The sequence below is a fragment of the Acromyrmex echinatior genome, chromosome 15 (genome assembly GCF_024713525.1).
Source record: "Acromyrmex echinatior isolate Ae372 chromosome 15, ASM2471352v2, whole genome shotgun sequence".
NCBI lineage: Eukaryota > Metazoa > Arthropoda > Insecta > Hymenoptera > Formicidae > Acromyrmex > Acromyrmex echinatior.
In genome coordinates, this window is record NC_141866.1 from 6,155,982 (window position 1) to 6,174,764 (window position 18,783).

At 30.1% G+C, this 18,783-nt stretch overlaps 1 protein-coding gene across 13 annotated transcripts in view; it reads left to right on the forward strand.

Moving 5' to 3' along the window:
* Nucleotides 1-18,783, forward strand: part of LOC105148919 (neuroglobin) — a 43,971-nt gene that overhangs the window by 1,753 nt on the left and 23,435 nt on the right. For all 13 annotated transcript variants that reach the window (XM_087414141.1, XM_087414143.1, XM_087414142.1 and 10 more), the window contains one exon: nucleotides 2,841-4,690. In XM_087414141.1, the coding sequence (XP_087270267.1) occupies nucleotides 4,491-4,690 (200 nt within the window). In that variant the 5' untranslated portion in view covers nucleotides 2,841-4,490. The remainder of the gene's footprint in view (nucleotides 1-2,840; nucleotides 4,691-18,783) is intronic.

Genomic DNA, 18,783 nt, shown 5'->3' on the forward strand with positions numbered 1-18,783 from the left:
TTTTCTGCATGAAAAATTATGTTGTAAAATAATGACAACAAGATAACGTGATTAGATCAATTTCGGATTTGCAGCAGTTCGATTTGTCGTTTAATTCTCCTGGGTCTCATTCTCTCCATCGATTCTAAATTCTAGCGATAACGCTTATCTCGCCAACGTATCGCTGTCTTTATTGCACCCTACCATTTCTCGCAAAGAAACTATGGCATGACATCATTAACAGTTAAATTGCACGATTTTATTCCATTATTTCAAGGTTTTTCAATAAATGCAAAAATCAGCACTATCACATATTTATAGTTAAATATAGCTACCTGATGCTTATCCTATATATTGATGATGTAGCAGACATGGTCTTCATCAACTCTTGTGTTATCATAATATTATATATACTATTAGGCAGATAATTATCGTAATATACACTATTATTTAGGCTAACGAAATTAGATCAAATTTAGCGTTAAATACTTCTTTGTAAAATATGAACGAATATTTTTAAACTGTAAAAATATATTTATATTATTATATTTATAAAATTATTATATATTTTAAAATTATTATTATATATTTTAAAATTATTATTATATATTTATAAAAATTATTATATAAATATATTTACATATTAATTAGTTTAAAGAAATATTTTTTTAAAAGTTACAAATACGTACAATAATCAAGTAAACAGGAATAAAAAAATAAAAAACAGACACAAAAAGTAAACAAATAAGAATTTATTGGTTTCATCATTCATATTCCAAGAAACAAAATTATGCATTTTCGTTTTAACAATCGCATAAATAATCAAAAGTTTTTCCTATAAAATTCAAATCAATACAGTTACTCGTGAATGTGCTAGATATATGTCTATCTACTTTTAGCTAACATGCGGTTGTAAAAGTCGAGCAATAAGAGTCGACATTTACTAGCACCGTACTGCTTCCTGTGATGGACTTTCGCTTTGGCAAGACGCTACTTACTTTTTGCATTGAGAACTTCGAAAGCTATTTAAGTTATCCGTGTTATATCCAATGCGTGCTTCTTACGTTCCTTCGTTTAACTTTATTGGTGAATTTATCAACACTGAGATACACTCAACGTTTCACGAGGACGGAAAGTTACCAGTGTACAGCCCCAACGGGACTAACGTACAAGAAAATCTTGCTCGGTTACACTCGATTGCCTTATTACGCTTCTATCTACTTATCGTTGCTCTCTCGCCTTGTACATCCCCAATATCGTTTGCTTTCCATGTTCCTTTGATATTCTTCCTGCGGAGAGCAAGGACATAAATGAATTTGTAGTCGCCTCTAGATCCCTCAAAATTCCTCTATCAATGTTACCGAAATTCCACCTCGTTCTCGATTCTTTCGTTTCTTTCATTTGAAAGCATTCCAAGTCTAAAATGTTTCAACTTCGCAAGATTTGTCGGCTAAGATTTTCTCTTTTGTCCCTTTGCTCCGTAGTTGATCCAGTTTGATACCGCCATTACGCTAATTGTAGTGCCACGCCATTGTAACATTGACGAAACTTCGGAAACCTTTGCAACAATTGAACTCATATCGAAGACGTACTTTTAAGAACAAAAAATACGACTTAAAGATGAAATGACGTGTATTATTTTTGTGTAAATTTATTAAAAGTACAATCTTTTTTCTTCCCTAATTATAGATATTGCTTCGCTTTTATTTGAAAATTAATTTTTTTAATCAATCTTATTTAATTAATAGCAGCTCAAATAAAATTACAAAATTTAACAATTATTTTCATGCATACACCTATATGAGAGAGGAAAAAAAAAGAAAAACACCGCAGCTCTATTAAGTATTATTATTTTCAAAGAATACACAGATAATAAGCAAAATACAAATAAAAAATAAAATATAAATTTGATATATTTTGTTGATCGCGTTTATGCCATTTAAAAAAAATCTGTTGCGATAAATTTTTTGTGCTGTCATCCAATAATAAATAGTTTCGAATTTAAAATATCCAAGGTGATTTTAACGTATTTCGTCATCCATCATGAGCAGGTAGAGTGAATCGAAATGAGTCGAAAAGTCATCTACCATTTTGTAGTTTACGCAAAAGTTAATGAGATATTAATTACTAAAAATGACCAAATATTGGTCTTGAATAATTTTTTACTCAAATATTATCAACTTTATAGAAAAACTGCAAGAGACAAAAATCATTTATTTTCTTCTCATAGAACTCTAAAAATTTTTTCAGAATTTTTTATCAACTTTTTAGTATTGCATTTTCTTATTTTTACCAACATAAGAAAATAGGATATTAAAAAATTCTGAAAAAATTCTCAGAACTTGATGAGAAGAAAATAAATGATTTTTGTCTCTTGCAGCTTTTCCATAAAGTTGATAGTATTTGAGTAAAAAATTATTCAAGACCAATATTTGGCAATTTTTAGTAATTTTTAATATCTTGTTAACTATTGCGAAAATTGTAAAATGGTAGAGGACTTTTTGACTCAGTTCGATTCACTCTACCTGCTCATGATGGATGACGAAATACGTTAAAATCACCCTGTGTTGAAATTGAATGCAGACATACAACATCGAAGTATAAATCCACAAAACTTGCAAAACACAAATAGATATCTCGTGATTTGCAATAAAAAATTATTTTTATAACAACGAAGCAGCGGCCCGAGAGCTTCATTTGCCACTTCATATATTAAATGTCATTCCACTGACATTTTAAATCGTCTCGCGCGTCTTCGATTTCCTCTCGATCTGTCACTCGCTGTCGCGCCAGTGTTCGTCATAAATGAGATCGATCAATCGTCCTGTTCGATAAATGAAATCGCGGTCGTATGCTTGCAGTTAATGTTCCGGAGATCGAGGAATCTGAAGATGTTCAAGAAGCCGTGACTGTTCGCACACTCGCAAACTTTGTGAGGACGTGAAGTGAATTGATGTAAGTCTTAATAATTAAAGAAACAAGCGACGTAAAAATGGTGGGTACGTGAAGATACGTCGTATTAAAATTTGTGAGAAATTAACGAGCCTAATGAGATTTTGAAGAGGGAAAAAGTTATTGTCGTGAAACAATGACAAGATACCATTTATACGCTTAATGAATATATACGGATCTTAAGAGAAAAAGGGATCATAAGAGAAAGTAAGGAGAAAAGAAGGATAGAAAATAGACAAAATGCAGTTAATTAAAATGTGAAATGAAAATCTGATAAACAAGATAAAAAGCGAAGAAAACTTAGTTGCAAATGGATAAATATTAGCAAAACGAGATAACGAAGGCTATCTTGTAGACTAAAAACGTAGAGTATAAAGAAACGAAAAGGAGAGACATGTGTAGAAAATTGGACGGAATTGTCGGAGGAAGACAATTACACAGGTATTCCCGAAGGAAATAAAGAAAACATATATTGGTATATAGAGCGTTAAAGGTAGAAAAATCGATTTAGAATCGGAAGCAGTAAAGTGTAGGAATCTTGGTGAAAAGGAAAAAGGAAGATATTTGGCAGAGTTGAGATTGATGTTGAGAGGAAAGTGGGCGAGAAGAAGCTAGATAAATGAACTCACCGAGCGGAAAACTTGGCAAGGCCAAAAGGACCAGCAAGGATACGCGAGGCTTAAATGAAGGATAATCGCGAGGAGAAGCGTATTCAAACCGGAGATGAATAGGAAGAGAAGATGGATTAACGTGGAATCATCACATGTTCTCAACCATAAGAAACGATAAATATATGCCCACGCTAGGAATACATCGGATACGTGACGAGATTTGCGAGAACAGGACATACTTCCATGAAGTTTACCTCACTTATCTTCGTACTGTAAACGATGGCGAACAAACGTTCGCGGATGATCAGATTCAAAACGGACGATTTGCTTTAAAACGCATGTGCTTCCGTCGAGATCGTGTAGTACATCGAAGAAATACAGGGACGCGAATCGCACCTCGTCAATCGTATCAGCCACGAAGTGTTCGCGCGAGCAATAAGCCGCTTCGATCATCCGTTCTTAGCGATTTAACAAACTTGACGCGACAAACTTTATCAAAGACACGCAGATTTCTTGAATTCGACCACGCGCACTGTGTTCAGGAATACAAGACAACGTAAAGATTTCGCAGATGAGACTTAGGAAGCTATTAGGATAATTTACGCATTATTTGAGCGTATTTTTACTGCCGATTTACGATTTGAGAAAAACCAGGGTTTAGTCTTCGTCGTCGTATCATCATCGATCTCCAACGAGTATATATCGTCAGTATATACATATATATACTTTTGTTCTCACAGTGTAGTGCAATCTCTCGTTCTCGTCGATGCGGCGGGAACTTCGACGGAAGTGGCAGGAAGCGGAAGCAATACCGAAATCGAACGCGGGGTGCTACCACACGGTCTACGGATTTCGTGACGCGAAGTGGTGATCATCCCCCGTTGTGGGTCGCCTCGGTTAGTGTCTTCCGCGACTCGGGGGGTCGCGTCCGAGACTCGCCGCCGCAACATGGGCTGCGAACTTAGCAAACTAGCCACCACGAAATCGCGCAATCAAACCGGAAACGATGGCTCATCGCCGCCGCCGCCGCCGCCGGCCGCCACGGATCCTCGACTTCCGCTCACGGCTCGGCAAAAATTTACGGTTATCGCCAGCTGGAAAGCGGTCTCCAGGGCATTGGAGCCCACGGGTATATACATGTTCATAAGGTACGTAGCCGTTGTAAACGTTGCAAGGTTTTACGATTCATCCGAATGGAGAATCTCTCTGTAGAAAACCATCAAGCGAACGTGCGATGTTAGACCGTCAATGATAGTATCGCGCGCGATAAACGAGAACGTGATATAATATGTATGTATATACGCGGCCCACACTCCGATTTTTCTTCGCTACGTTAGTTTTGTGAAGAAATATTTCCACTTTACTCTCTTTCACTCTTTTTCATTTTTTTATTTTCTAATACACACACAATTTTCTAAATTAAATCGTATCATTGACATCAAATTCAATCAGATATAAGGAGTTCTTTATTTTTATTGGAAACTTTATTATTAAAAATCTTGGCAATTTCAAATACCTTTTTCATAATAAAACAAATGAGAATAATATTGCTATTAGAAATATGATATTCTATCTCTTTTATTTTAGATACAAAATTTGCAAATATATAATTTACTGTGATTTATGTATAATAAAATTTCAAATTTGTGTATTTTTGCAAAATCTGAAATAAATATTTTACTAAAAAATTCGTAATCGAACTTTGCGCTAACATAATTTTGAAAACTGTTTTATTCCAGATACAGTTTTTTATTCTGGCTTATATAGACATTCTTAGCAGTAAAAATACAATTTCTTTCTCTATAATTATTGAAATAAATTTATTATTTTTTGTACATGTATATCGATTTCTTATAGTTGTACATTATGTTAACTGTAAAAAAATTTTCCATAAATATGTAACATGGTAACAATAATATATTATTTCCCCTCAAAGGATTTAAACAAAAAACTTTTGAGCCGATTAAGATAGCTATCTTGATAAATGATACTTCAATTTACTGAAATGAAATAAATCGATACTAACTGACTAATTGATGTTTGACGGAAATTAAATAGATTATGTAACAATGTATAAAATATTGACTTATATTACTTCTATATCGTTATGTCCCGAAATTAATAATAAAAATTATATTTGATACATTTAATATTAAAGGAAAAAGGAAATATAGAGAAACAAATTTAAAGAAAAAAATCAAATATCCTGCTTTTTAACAAATATTTGTTTATTTACTTACTTTTATTGCAATATATGTTGCTCATAACTACAAGAGTTTCTGATCATTATCCACATAATTATAAATAAGATACATAAATGAAATTATACGGTGAGGATTATTTGCGGAAGCATAACTTTACGAAAACATTTCATACATCTCCTAAGTCAAGCTTTGCTTTGTTTTATGAAGAAGAGCAAGTGGTAATCTAAGTTTATTTCATTATTCATATCATACAATATATAATTTTTGCAAAAGCTATTTAAACAATTATTTAATCAATTAGTATATATTTTTTATTATTTCAAAATTATACTAGATTTTTTGAAAAGCTTTATTAGCTTTAGGTATAGATTTTATGGTTATTCTTAACCAGTTTTTTCTTTAATAATTTGATTTAAAAGATTCATTATGTTTTCACAATTTTATACTTTTTAATATTAAAGCCTATTCTACAGTGTGCTTTTTGTTTTCTATTTTCTCCTTTTTATTATTTTTTACATCTTGTCTTTTTGTTTCTTATCCGGTTTTTGATTTTATGTCGCCCAAGATAAAAATTAACGAACTTCGGAAGAATCAAGAAACACGTAACAAAAAACGTATGCAATAAAACGATTGCAAAAGGGGAAAAAAGCAAGAGATAAAAAGCAGGAAACAGGAAACAAATAGCACATTGTAGAATAAGCTTTAATATTTTGAAATTTAATGAAACGTTTAATATAATTTAATACTATAACCTTAAAGTTAAATATAAAATATCTTTTTGATAGAATTTAGAAGAATAAAATAGGAATCGTTATATAAAAGAATTGTTTCTTTTTCTCTTTCTCTTGTTCGGATAATCCTTATAAATTCCAACAGTTATCTACTGAAATTCGTGCGAAAAAAACCATGTTAGCACAAGTGTCACAGGATTATTGTAGCTGAAATTTTCATGTAACAGTAAGTGATGTCTCCATCAAAAAACATAACATTCTTGCAATTTCACCGAAGAGCAGATTTGTTTTCCAAAGGCATTTTTATTTGTCGAAGGGGGCACCTCACTGATTTTCGTAAGAAAATGGTAGAGCACATACGTTTTCCGGAGTTGGGGCACATTACGTTTCGCCCGCATCACGCGCCATTACGTGATTAGCTGAGCGTTTAGGCTCTTCAAGGCCGTCATCAACGTCAGACGCAACCCTGAGAGGGTAGATGTACCTGTCGATCCTTATACCCCCTTCACGCCCGTTTTCACTGACGTTCCTTTGCACAGAAGAAACCTATCGATGGATCGTAAACCGGGTGTCGTTCGTGTCATCGCTCGTGCATCGAACTGAGGGATAATCTTCTTTCTGGAGACTGTATTTTGATCGTACAAAGCTGTGACGCGCCGCGCGGATTGAACGCGAATGCACAACTCTGTGGATCACATAATTGAGGTCATTCAACCCTTAATATGATTTTTTATTAATGTCCTTACTGTGCTAGTCACAGTAGCATAAGAAGCTGGAATTGCATTTACAGTTTCTTAAAATGAAGTTGAAACACTTCACTTACCGTTATAATGATGATAGCTTAAAAACTAGAATTGCACATTTTTGTAAGTTTTTTTAATAAGTGAGATTAAAATACTATAACCCTTTCCTCTTTTGAAATTAAAATATTTTTATATATAACCCTTTACTTTTACTATCATAAAAGAGAAGAAACAATTTACAATATATAAGTAGAAAATTATCTTTTTCCGATAATAACTTATTTTTATATATTTTAATAATAAAGCAAATATTCGTTAACTATTTCGCTAATTATTTCTTTACTTAGACTGAAATCAATTTTTTATAATAAATTTGCAATTATTAATTATTCATAAAGAATTAAAATTTTAAGATTAGCGTAAATTTAATTATACAAAATACTATTTCTTATTTGTGATGATAAACTAAATCTATTTTCCTTACATTTATATATAAAGAAAACAACATCATATTTTAGAAGAAAATATAATTCACATTTTTGGCGAATAAGAAAGCTAAATTAGTTATCATAAATGTTGCAAATGACCTAGAATTAAGAAGCTTCCATAAATAACTGACCCAATACAGTATAGATAAATTCATCTTCTTCTGAAATGTCTCGAAATGAGACCATTTCAATAGAAAACAAATTTAGTTGCGCTGCGAAAATCTTCGCAAAAGACGCTCGATTCAAGCCCATGAGAATTCATCGACATAATTCGCTAAGTACGTAAGAGATCAGCACTCATGCCTGTTAATTTTCATCAGAATTTGGGAGAAAAGTAAGTCGGCGTCGTGATAAAGCTTATCTGAAATATTGCAGAGGCCAGTGATGTCGTAGGTTCGTAGAAGTAGATGTATCATTACGAAAAAGTAATGTATGTAACGAAAAAGCGCGGAGAAAACGACTTGTTTCTTTCAATCGCGAGTCCAGCAAGCTACAGCAATATCTACCACAATTTGAGCGATCCTATTCCAGTCCATTCGTTTCATTCCATTTGTTTGATAGACGAAAGACTGCATTCTTTTGTTGACTTTCGAAGGGAATCGGAAATACCAATCGTATCGTCATGGAATTGCCGGTAAACGCTTTTTAACCTGCAATTTAGGACTCTCCTCGGACATCGAGGTTCGATAAAATCGGATGAACATTCCTCCGAACGAATAGTATTTTTGGAATCTTTTTCCTACATTTTTGGACAATTCCATATAATTTTTAATCTTTTAGTAACACTAGTTATACGAATGTGTGAGCGAGATCCACTGAAAAAAAATCCATTGAAAAATTGAATATTTTATTGGTAATATTTTTTTCTTCTATCTCTGAAAGACTCATTTAACTTTAATCGAATCTCATCTACTTAATTGTAAATACAGTTCTATAAAACTGTAATAATTTCAATACGTCCAACATTATTGATTTTTGATTGCTTATTTTAAAAATAAATATTCATATAAATCTCTTCTTTGTCGTCCCATTACATTACAAGCTCTAACAGCTTAAAAGTTACAAAAAAAAAAGAACATTTTGCTTAACAAGGATTATAACTGCATTCCTCGTGATACAATACACCGATGCAATAGTGTCGACAAAGCGAATTCTCCAGGAGTTCTCGATAAACGTTATTCTATAATGGGCTATAATCGGGATTCCAGAAGGTCTCTCGCTTTTAATTGAGGCATACGAACGGGAGCAGCTGAAAGCGACATTTACCTTCAACGGGCACAATCGGGCATCGATCGAATCGTAATACGCCGTAAACGAGATTACGTTCAGCTCGAGGGTCTATGCGTGGACCCTTGTCGGATTAAAGTTCTTCAAATCAAAGGTCGTCCGGTCTTGTCGATGACCATGCGAACCCGATCGTACTCGTTTCCATCAGCGATATTGGATTGACAGCGAGTAAGTTGAACAATCGGCGAGCATAACCCAGACTGTCCGCTCCTATCCTTCTCTTTTCTTTTTTTTCATCATACGAATTGACACTTGACCCCATCGTGACTTTTTCCCTCCGCCATGCGCGTTCGATTTTCATCAAAGTAACGGATGCTGCAGAGAAGGCAGAATAAGCTGTAATTTATAATTGTATTATTAGTACGTATTGATTAAAGCTATCATTCTGGTTAATATTATCTAAATATGATAATTAAAACATCGACAGTTCAAACACTATTGATTTTTTATTACTTTTTCTAAAAATAAATATTCATATAAATCTCTTCTTTATCGTCCTATTAAATTACAGGCTCTAATAGTTTGAAAGTTACAAAAAAAGAAACATTTTGCTTAATAAGGATTATAACTATATTCTTCGAAGTAAGTTTTCATTTTCATCGATTTATTACATTATTTTAAATGGTCTCGCTTATACATTTTAAATATTTTTTTTTTGTTAAAAATGTATGTTTCTGAAAAGATCGATAGATAAAAAGACATAAAAATTGTAACTGAAAACTGCGAAGTGACATAATAAATCAGAAGACATAATAAATTTATATTGAAAACACATTGCACTATTAATATAATTAAAAGTGTGAAGAAATATTCAGGATATCAAAGTTTAAATGATAATTGTTATTATAACTTATAGCTAGAATTTACGTTTGACCGATTCGTTTTGTTAAACTGACACACACCTACTTACAGAATGTCGATATTGCGACATGTACTTTGTTTGACGACTTTTGTTATCCGACATGCACTGGAAAATCGCGATACAAAGGGAGGTCCACTATATAATGGTGGGTGTTTGTGACAGCGGTATAATCTATAGGATAGTATCAGTTAATAGCAAGAAATCAAGGAAAACCATAAAAAGGAAGAGAAGGTAAAAAGAAGCGAGCTTTATATGTTCAATTTAATGGGACGTTCGATTTTTTAATCTGCTTAAAAAGATAGGAATGGAAAGACAGATAGCTCGGCAGCCGACAACCTGTCACACTCGACTTATTAAACAAACGTAAGCATGTAGGCAAACACAATCTCTTGTGTTATTGCAGTTTCACGTCCGTACTAATGAATCTCTGGACAAACGTGATGATAAAGATAAATTTACTCGTTATTCTCTATTCATTGTTATCATTTATCTTGGTAAATTGCTAGTACACAATATTTTACAATTATGCATAATAGTATTTCTTTATATAGAATAAAAATGCTCTAAAGATAAATGAACATTCGAAGATATAACATTATAAAATATGTTTTAATTATTATCGATAATTAGTTCAATTTTTTCATAATGAGATTAATTCTGTATCTTTGATCAATTTTATTAATGATTTAACAATTTTAAACTATTTCGAATTTATCGAACGATGTCCTGAGGTTATCCCAAATTAAATGAGAAAATGAATTCAACACTTTATTCATATTTTATCTTCACTCTCACATTTCAATTATTCCAGAAATTCTACTGAACTGTTTCCTGAAACAGTTTCCTCTAATCGTAGAATCGACAAGGAAACATAAACGCAAATCACTCACGAACGTGATTAAATATTTAGAGACATTACAGCAATTTCCTACATCTATTCTATATAAATGCACAGATGCGCAAAACGCGTTTCGCTTTACTACGATAGAAAATTGTTCATTCAAATTAGTTGTGAAGAGTAACATTTTCGCAAAAAATTTTAAAATATCAAACATAATATTATATATACATATATATACATAAAATATATTTAAAGCGAAATATGTATATATATATATATATATATTACGAGCTGAATTATTAAAGTAATTTTACAAGCATGTTTTTAAGTACTAATAGATATATTTACACATTACATCATGCATACTTCTCTTAACAATCTTCCGTTTTTTATTAATATTTGATACAGTTTTCAAAAGAAACGTTTATTGTCCTCGGACATATTGATATGGAACGTGTAGTAGACGGTAGTATTTAAAACGTAATAAGTAATAGACTTCACATGTTTGATATTTAATTAAATATTGAATAAATGAAATTTATATTATCACTAATTTTCTTTTATTTATTCAGTTTTTTTCTAAATAAATATTAATATTTATTTATCATTTTTTTCTCAATTACATATAATAGATACTCATCTATTTGTATATATACATATTTTATTAAAGTATACAAAATTTTTATCTATATTAAATCTTCTATCGCTATTATTTTAAAATTTCTTTCCTTTTATAAACAATTGATTTTAACTATTTTTACGAATTAATATTAATATAATTTCAAAACAAATAAATAACGTTAACTAAAACAAAATAAAAATATTTAAGTCAAATGTCGTACACTGATGCTCCAATTTTCAATTGAAACAATAAATGATCCATTAAAAGTCAAAACGATATACATATCGGAAGAATTTAATGAGTTTTATACATTACATTCATATTTCAATGAATTACGGAAAAACAACCGGCCATTCGTATTTTTCTTTTCTCACCCATCGTTTGATGGAGCTTATTCTTCCATTTTCCTTTCTTTATCTCACCATTTCCGTTATCCTTCGGAAAACAAGAAATTTTCTAGTATCGGCGCACTCCTGAATATCCACGTAACTTTGATACGCAATACATACAAGGAAGAAATCTCACGAAGGTTTGCTATAAAATTTATTCCATTCAAACAGAATAGCTTCATTCTGTTTGTGAAACCCATACTATTATCTTTCTTTATTTTTTATTAGTATATTTTACTGTTTATTTGCATTAGAAAATATCATCAAATAAGAAATACTTATAGCAGAATATATGAAATGTCAATAGTGACAGGAGATATCTATTTACAAATTTTATTTCTTATTAGAAACTGAAAGAAATCAAGAAAATTTCGAAATGTGATGGATTGTCTTATTATATAAGACTAATGTCTTTTTCTTTATCGACTAACCCATTTTTGTCTTCGTGCTTCTTCGTGATAATGGAAAATTTCTGGATCCATTGACGGAAAAATGTTTCGTCCGACAGATTCTATGTGAATCGCGCATGCAAAAATCGGGACACTTTTATTATTATTGACCAATGAGAAGAGAAAGACTATCATACAAAGAGAGACCGAGTGCGTCTGACAGGCGATGAGTGAGGACAATAGAACGGGATCAATGTTCCGGTTGCTTAAAATAGGAATAATGCGAAAAACGTTCGAGGTTGTCTGATGTTTTAAAACGGCACGATGTTTTAAAACGGCATCTCAATAAGATGAGGAAATAATTAAAATTGCGAAAATAATTAAAAGATTTTTCTAGACAGCTTCTTGATGCAATTACATAACAAATTTTATGAAATATGCTAAAGTCACATAAAATTTCTCAGCTTAGTCGCACTGGAATTTACTAAAAAACGCAAAAACAATTAAATATAATTTAAATTACGAGTGAAAATAAATCTTATTCAGAAAATTGTTGCTTGATGTTAAAGGAATCTTATCATACAAGGAATGATAAAACGATACACAAGAATATCATGGCGAATGAATTTTGTATTGGTCTGATACCTTAACTCAATAAACTCACGGTGTATACTGCAAACACACTATTTCTTTCACGTTCGTCGGTAGTACCTTTCGTGCTTCGTCTATTTGCTCGTGCACAAATGACAGGATTCGCGATATTGGAGCACGTTAAGCACATGCAACTACAGAACGTACGAGCTCTTGTAGAGATGATATTTTAACGTGAAAATACGTGATGACAGTGGTTTCCGGCGGAAGATAAACCAGTTTGTTGAAAGAAAAAAAGTTATTATCTTTTATATTTGAATTAATCTCTCCCTTCGATTCAATTCTGTAATTAAATCTACTACTCTAACGCTAACTAAATCAGATAGGTATAATTCTTTTCGAATTGCTTGTTTTCTTTGTCAGTCTTATTTCTTTCTATATTTAAATTTTTAGTTTTCTTCATGAAAATTCTAGTTTTTTTTTCGTCCACATAATCTCATTCTGTATTATAGGTACATTAAATTGTCTTAATTTGAACATAATATTTTTTGAATGGTGTATTTAACTCTAATTTCTTATCCGTAGATTATTCAATCTTATTTTAATTTTCACATAATTACAATTGGAGAATATATATATAAAAAATATTTTTACATGAAACATATTCTTTTATAATATATAAAAAAAATATGTGGACTAATTTAAATGTAGTTTTTTATTTGGTTAAATTATTAAAAAATGAAAATAGATGTTATTTATCTAAGTAGGGGAGACTGGGGTAAATTGTTACAATTTTTGATTAGCAATTTTTTCCGTACTAATGTATACATTTAAATACTTTTAATTAATACTTATGCATTACTTCAAGTACATCTTTACCTAGATAGTCAATTTTTTTCTGATTTGTATCTATGTGTTTAAATACTGAAAATTAAGATTTTTTATCTAGTAAATAAATTGTAACAACTTACCCCTATAGAGACTTGTGTTATTGTATACATATACATATACATATAATTGTGTGTGTGCATATTTACTTTTAATAGTAAAAATGAAGAAAATATACATAGCGTCTTCTAGAGTTTAAATATGGCGAGACTAAGTGAAAGTAGAGTAAGTTCATAAGAATCACATATAAAAATTTATAAAAATGTGTTGCCACCTGTGGCAACTAAAAAAACCAACTGTAATAATTTACCCCGTGTAACTTGCTCCCTATATTTTTTTACAGCTATTGATAAAAACATTTCAAGTTAATAATATCGAGTACTTGAAAATGTTTATATTTTTTACAATGTCTATATATCTTTATATATCTTTGTTTCACGAATTACTCAATTATTTAATATATGGTTCAAAATTTCAAGTTAATATAATTCCTATGAAGCGTATTAATAAAAATAAATAAGATAAAATTCAACAAAAATCGATAAAAATAAATTGTCCATTTCATCAAATTAAAAAACAAATGAACCTTGATCAAATTTTGTTTAAAACAATTTAATATGATGTCACAATACTGTAAAATTTTAACAACATTTTTCCAACAATTCCAATAATTTTTTACAATTTTGCACATTCCATTGAATCAGTCTGGAAATTTAATTCGAAAGAATTAATCTTACAGAAATATCACACTTTGAAATCTAATTTAATACAGATACAATTTTCCGCAGAGTTATCTATTTGAAAACAAAGGTATGGGAACATTAAAATATTTGCATGATATTAATTTGCGCTATATTTGATTGAAAATTCAGCGATTTGTTATGACAAAATTTTTATGTCTCTTCTCCTTGTATTTAAAAGTAATTAGTAAACTACGCCGGCTCGTCAAAATTTGTTTCTAAAAACACGCACAAGCTCTTTCTGCCATTTCTGCCTTCTGGCCGGCGCGCAATACATTTCCTGATATTGGCGTTTTCACAATATACGAAGCACGAATGCGAAGCCGAGTTAGCCAATGGTTACACCGAAATGGTTCAACGTGAAAATAGTGTTAGATTTTTCATTCGGAAAGATGAACTAGGCTGACATTATCGAAAATTCATGCAGCTAGGAAAATTCAAAAAGAATTATGTTTCATAATTTTAGACGCGATCACAAATAGGTATATCATAACTTACTAGTATTTTGACAGAATTGCTCTAAAACTATTTAGTTTCTAAAGAGTGCATAACATAAATAATAATTTAAAAATTATTTCAATATTTCTTGCTGTTTATATTCCAAAATGAGAATCTTACATTAATTTCAATTCCATTAAATTACTTATATTGAGCTTTTATACTGATAAATAATGTTAAATTAAGTTTATGTTGAAAGTATGATTCAAATTAAAATGATATATGTATATCCAGACAAATAAAGTTTTCGCTATTAAGATTTAAGCTTTTAATTTCAGGATAGCGTGAACGATTTAATTTCGCTGAAATCAGCTACATGCTTTTACATAATCAATATACATTTCAATCTGCTTAATATCTCGGTTCAATATTACTGAAACCGGCAAGTATAATTACGCTGGATATAATGTTGCGTTATCAACACGCAATTGCAATAAATAACTTCATATTTATGACAATTTAATATTTGCCATGTACAAGAATGTCTTATTACTACTAAATTTTTCGGATTACATCAACGTGATATATCGATATAATTAATAACTCTCGACATCTGCATCATTTTAATCTAGAATAACAAGAATATTACGGAAACATTAATTAAAATGAGAGAAATTCTTTGAATAAATTTTAATAAATTTTACAGTATTATACTTATCTGTTTGCTTTGTAACAAGTTCAGAATATTCAAATTCACAAATTTATCATTGATATATTAAAAATTTAGAAACTTTTGTAATATTTGTAAATCTATATGTTAGATCTTAAAATTTTGTAGAGAGTAACTTTTAATTAAGATTTTTTTAATAAGTAAGATCGACTCTTTTAGTTTTATTCCAAACTTATTTTTTGGTAATAAATTATCAGTAATTGAAAATCTATTCTGTAATTTCACAATTTGTAATAAAAGATAGTTTGAGGTCTCTGTATTAGCTTTTGCATTAATCTATACTGCGGTATGGCAATATACGTCGAAAATGAGGTAATTTCAGGTATTCAAAGGGATTTGCCGAATATCAAATCTACAATAGTGCATTTCTCCTCACACCAGACTTTATCCATCAAACATAATTACGAGAATTAACAATTGAATTGGTATAAACTAGCTTTCGTCTCACAAAAGTAAAGTTATAAAAAATTGTATGAAACATAACACATATTTTAAAAGTACATAATTTATTGTTAAAAGTACATAAATATTTAAAAACTATTATATATTAATTGATATACATTGTATTCGTATAAAATTCACAATTTTTAAATATTAGGTGTTGGAATTAATTCGTAGCGTTTTACAAGAGATGGGAAGTGATGGGAAGTACTTTCATTAATGTATTTTTTAATGCTCATGTGAAATAAATAACATTCTTTCATTAAAAAAACGCTACGAATTAATTCCAACACCTAATAGAATATTTATTTTATTTTCTCGCGAATTTTTTACATAAAATATTTGCAAAATAGAATCGAGAAATGATTAAATTTCATTTAATATGATAAACGCATACATAGGTTGAAGAGAAGAGTGATAAAAATCAAGAAATTAACCTTTACGATACAAGATACTATTTAGTGCCTTATCAATGATGGTAGTAGTCTAAACATGGATTACTAGAATCCGTTTTTTCACTTATTTGGAATGGTTTAAAAAATTTCTAAAATTAAATTCACCAACATATTTTCAACTTCTTAACATAAATATTGAAACTTCATTTTAGAAAATAATAAAATGTACTATAATTTGTAATTATCGAAAAACTCAAAGAAACTTGTAAAAACAGGAATCGCTCGGTCACTAGTGACCTGATCTTGTATGGTGAAGGTTAAAATAATTGCTCATAGTATTTCGTAATTTATTGATGACATAACATGATGTTACGGACGATTATCTTCCAATCTTGAATTTCCCATATATATCGCGCATATGCGCGCATGGTCAATAAAGCCGAGATGTGACAGTGATTGCCCTTGGATAAGATTAATCTGGGAATTCCGTTCTATCCCAATGTTGGCGATTCTGCAACGCTATTATATGTGCATTCCACGCAGAATGTGCGCGTGCCACGCGTATAATTTGCATCTAAGATATAGATGCGTGGAATAGAAGCTGAGTATCTCATAAAGTAAAAGGATAATAATAGTAACTCATGCAGTATTGGCATCATCGTAAATATTTCTTTATTTATTCTTTAAAAGTAAACTGTAAACAGTTTTTAGTTACTCTAAATTTTACATATATTAATTTTATATATATATATATATATATATATATATATATATATATATATATATATATATAGGTCTTCTGTATTAGTTTCTCTTTTCTTCTTCGTCATGCTATTGGATACTTGTTGCTCATGGGAAACAATTGATTGAAATTACGTTTTGCAATATTCCTTAATTATTATCTTAAAAGTTTAAATAAGAATATTTGAGTAATTCATTTTAATAAAAAATCCATATAAATTATATAAATATAGAAATCTTTATCTCTATACACTATCCATATCTTCTATCTTTAAAAAGAAAAAGTTTGGCATCTTCTTTTTTATGATGTCATCTTCTTTAGTGCTTGAAATGAGATATCTTATATAAAAAAAAAACGTTTTATTGTGTAGTTTTTACGATCTCTATATAAAATGGCTGCAAATTACTTTTTTTCAAGTATATATATGTAGCGCTTCCTACACATTTATGCGTATACGTGTATATGTATATATATATATATATATATATATATATATATATATATATATATATAATATATATATATACGCGCTCATCGATTCCCGTCGGTCATCCAGCTTTAAGGTAACTTAATTAAGCTCGGTCTAGCTATACATGACATCCTCAACAGCTGCGAGAGAGAGAACGAGACAGAAGGGGAAGTGGGAGGAGTGAGAGAGAGAAAGCGGAACCAGAGTAGAGAGGCCTTTGGTCCAGTAGCAGCCTCGGAAATCAATAAACGACTACAAGCGTGTGATATTGACGCGACGCGGTGATCGCTTTTTTTTTAAGTGGCAAATTTTTACTTTAAATGCATTCATCGATATCCCGTCTCACTCACTCGTATATAGCTGTCATATTTTCCACGCTGAATGAAATACTTAAATGGAGCGACATATAACTGACTGTACGTTCAGTGCAAATAACGTTTCATTACCCAGTCTATAATAATTTCCATTTATGCGAATACATTTTGTTATTGAACATTATTCATTCTTTAAAGAGGCGTGTATTGTTGAATCGAATTCGCTTTTTAATCATCCCTCTTAGGGATTATGCTGGTCATTTGTAGGATTAAGAAATAACACACATCGTAATCGTTATTGTTATTTTTTTTGATAGCGATTATTACTTTTTTTCTCTTTGTAATGATAATGATAACGTCGTTACATTTTTACAGTAACGGTAACAAATTTAGCCGTTACTTTTATTCTTTTAATTACTTATTATCTTTATATCTATTCAATAAATCGCGTTATTTTTTATTGTGTGGATAGAAATTTTATTGAAATACAAATATTGAAAAATTTGTTAATATAAAAAGTATCTTGTATCTTTATCTTAAGCATTTTGACAGTTATTAATCAATATTCAAAATCTGTAGTACATGGATATGTAACATAAACTGTAAATTTTCAAAAACAACAGTAGAATGAATATTGGAACATTGAAAAATGTATTCTTAATACGTTAATGTTTAAAAACAATGTTTAATAAATAATTTAAATAATTTGTAATAAAATTTGTTTTTGCGAATTATAGTCTAAATTCCTTAAAATATAAGTATATATTAAAAAATAAAAATATTAATGTAAAGAATTATAGAAGATTTATTAGATAAGTTTAATATAAAAAGTTCGCTTTAGAGTCTACCTAAAGTTTTAAGATTTATATTAAGATTTATAAGTTTTAAGATTTATATTAAGATTTATAAGTTTTAAGATTAATAATTGATTGTTACA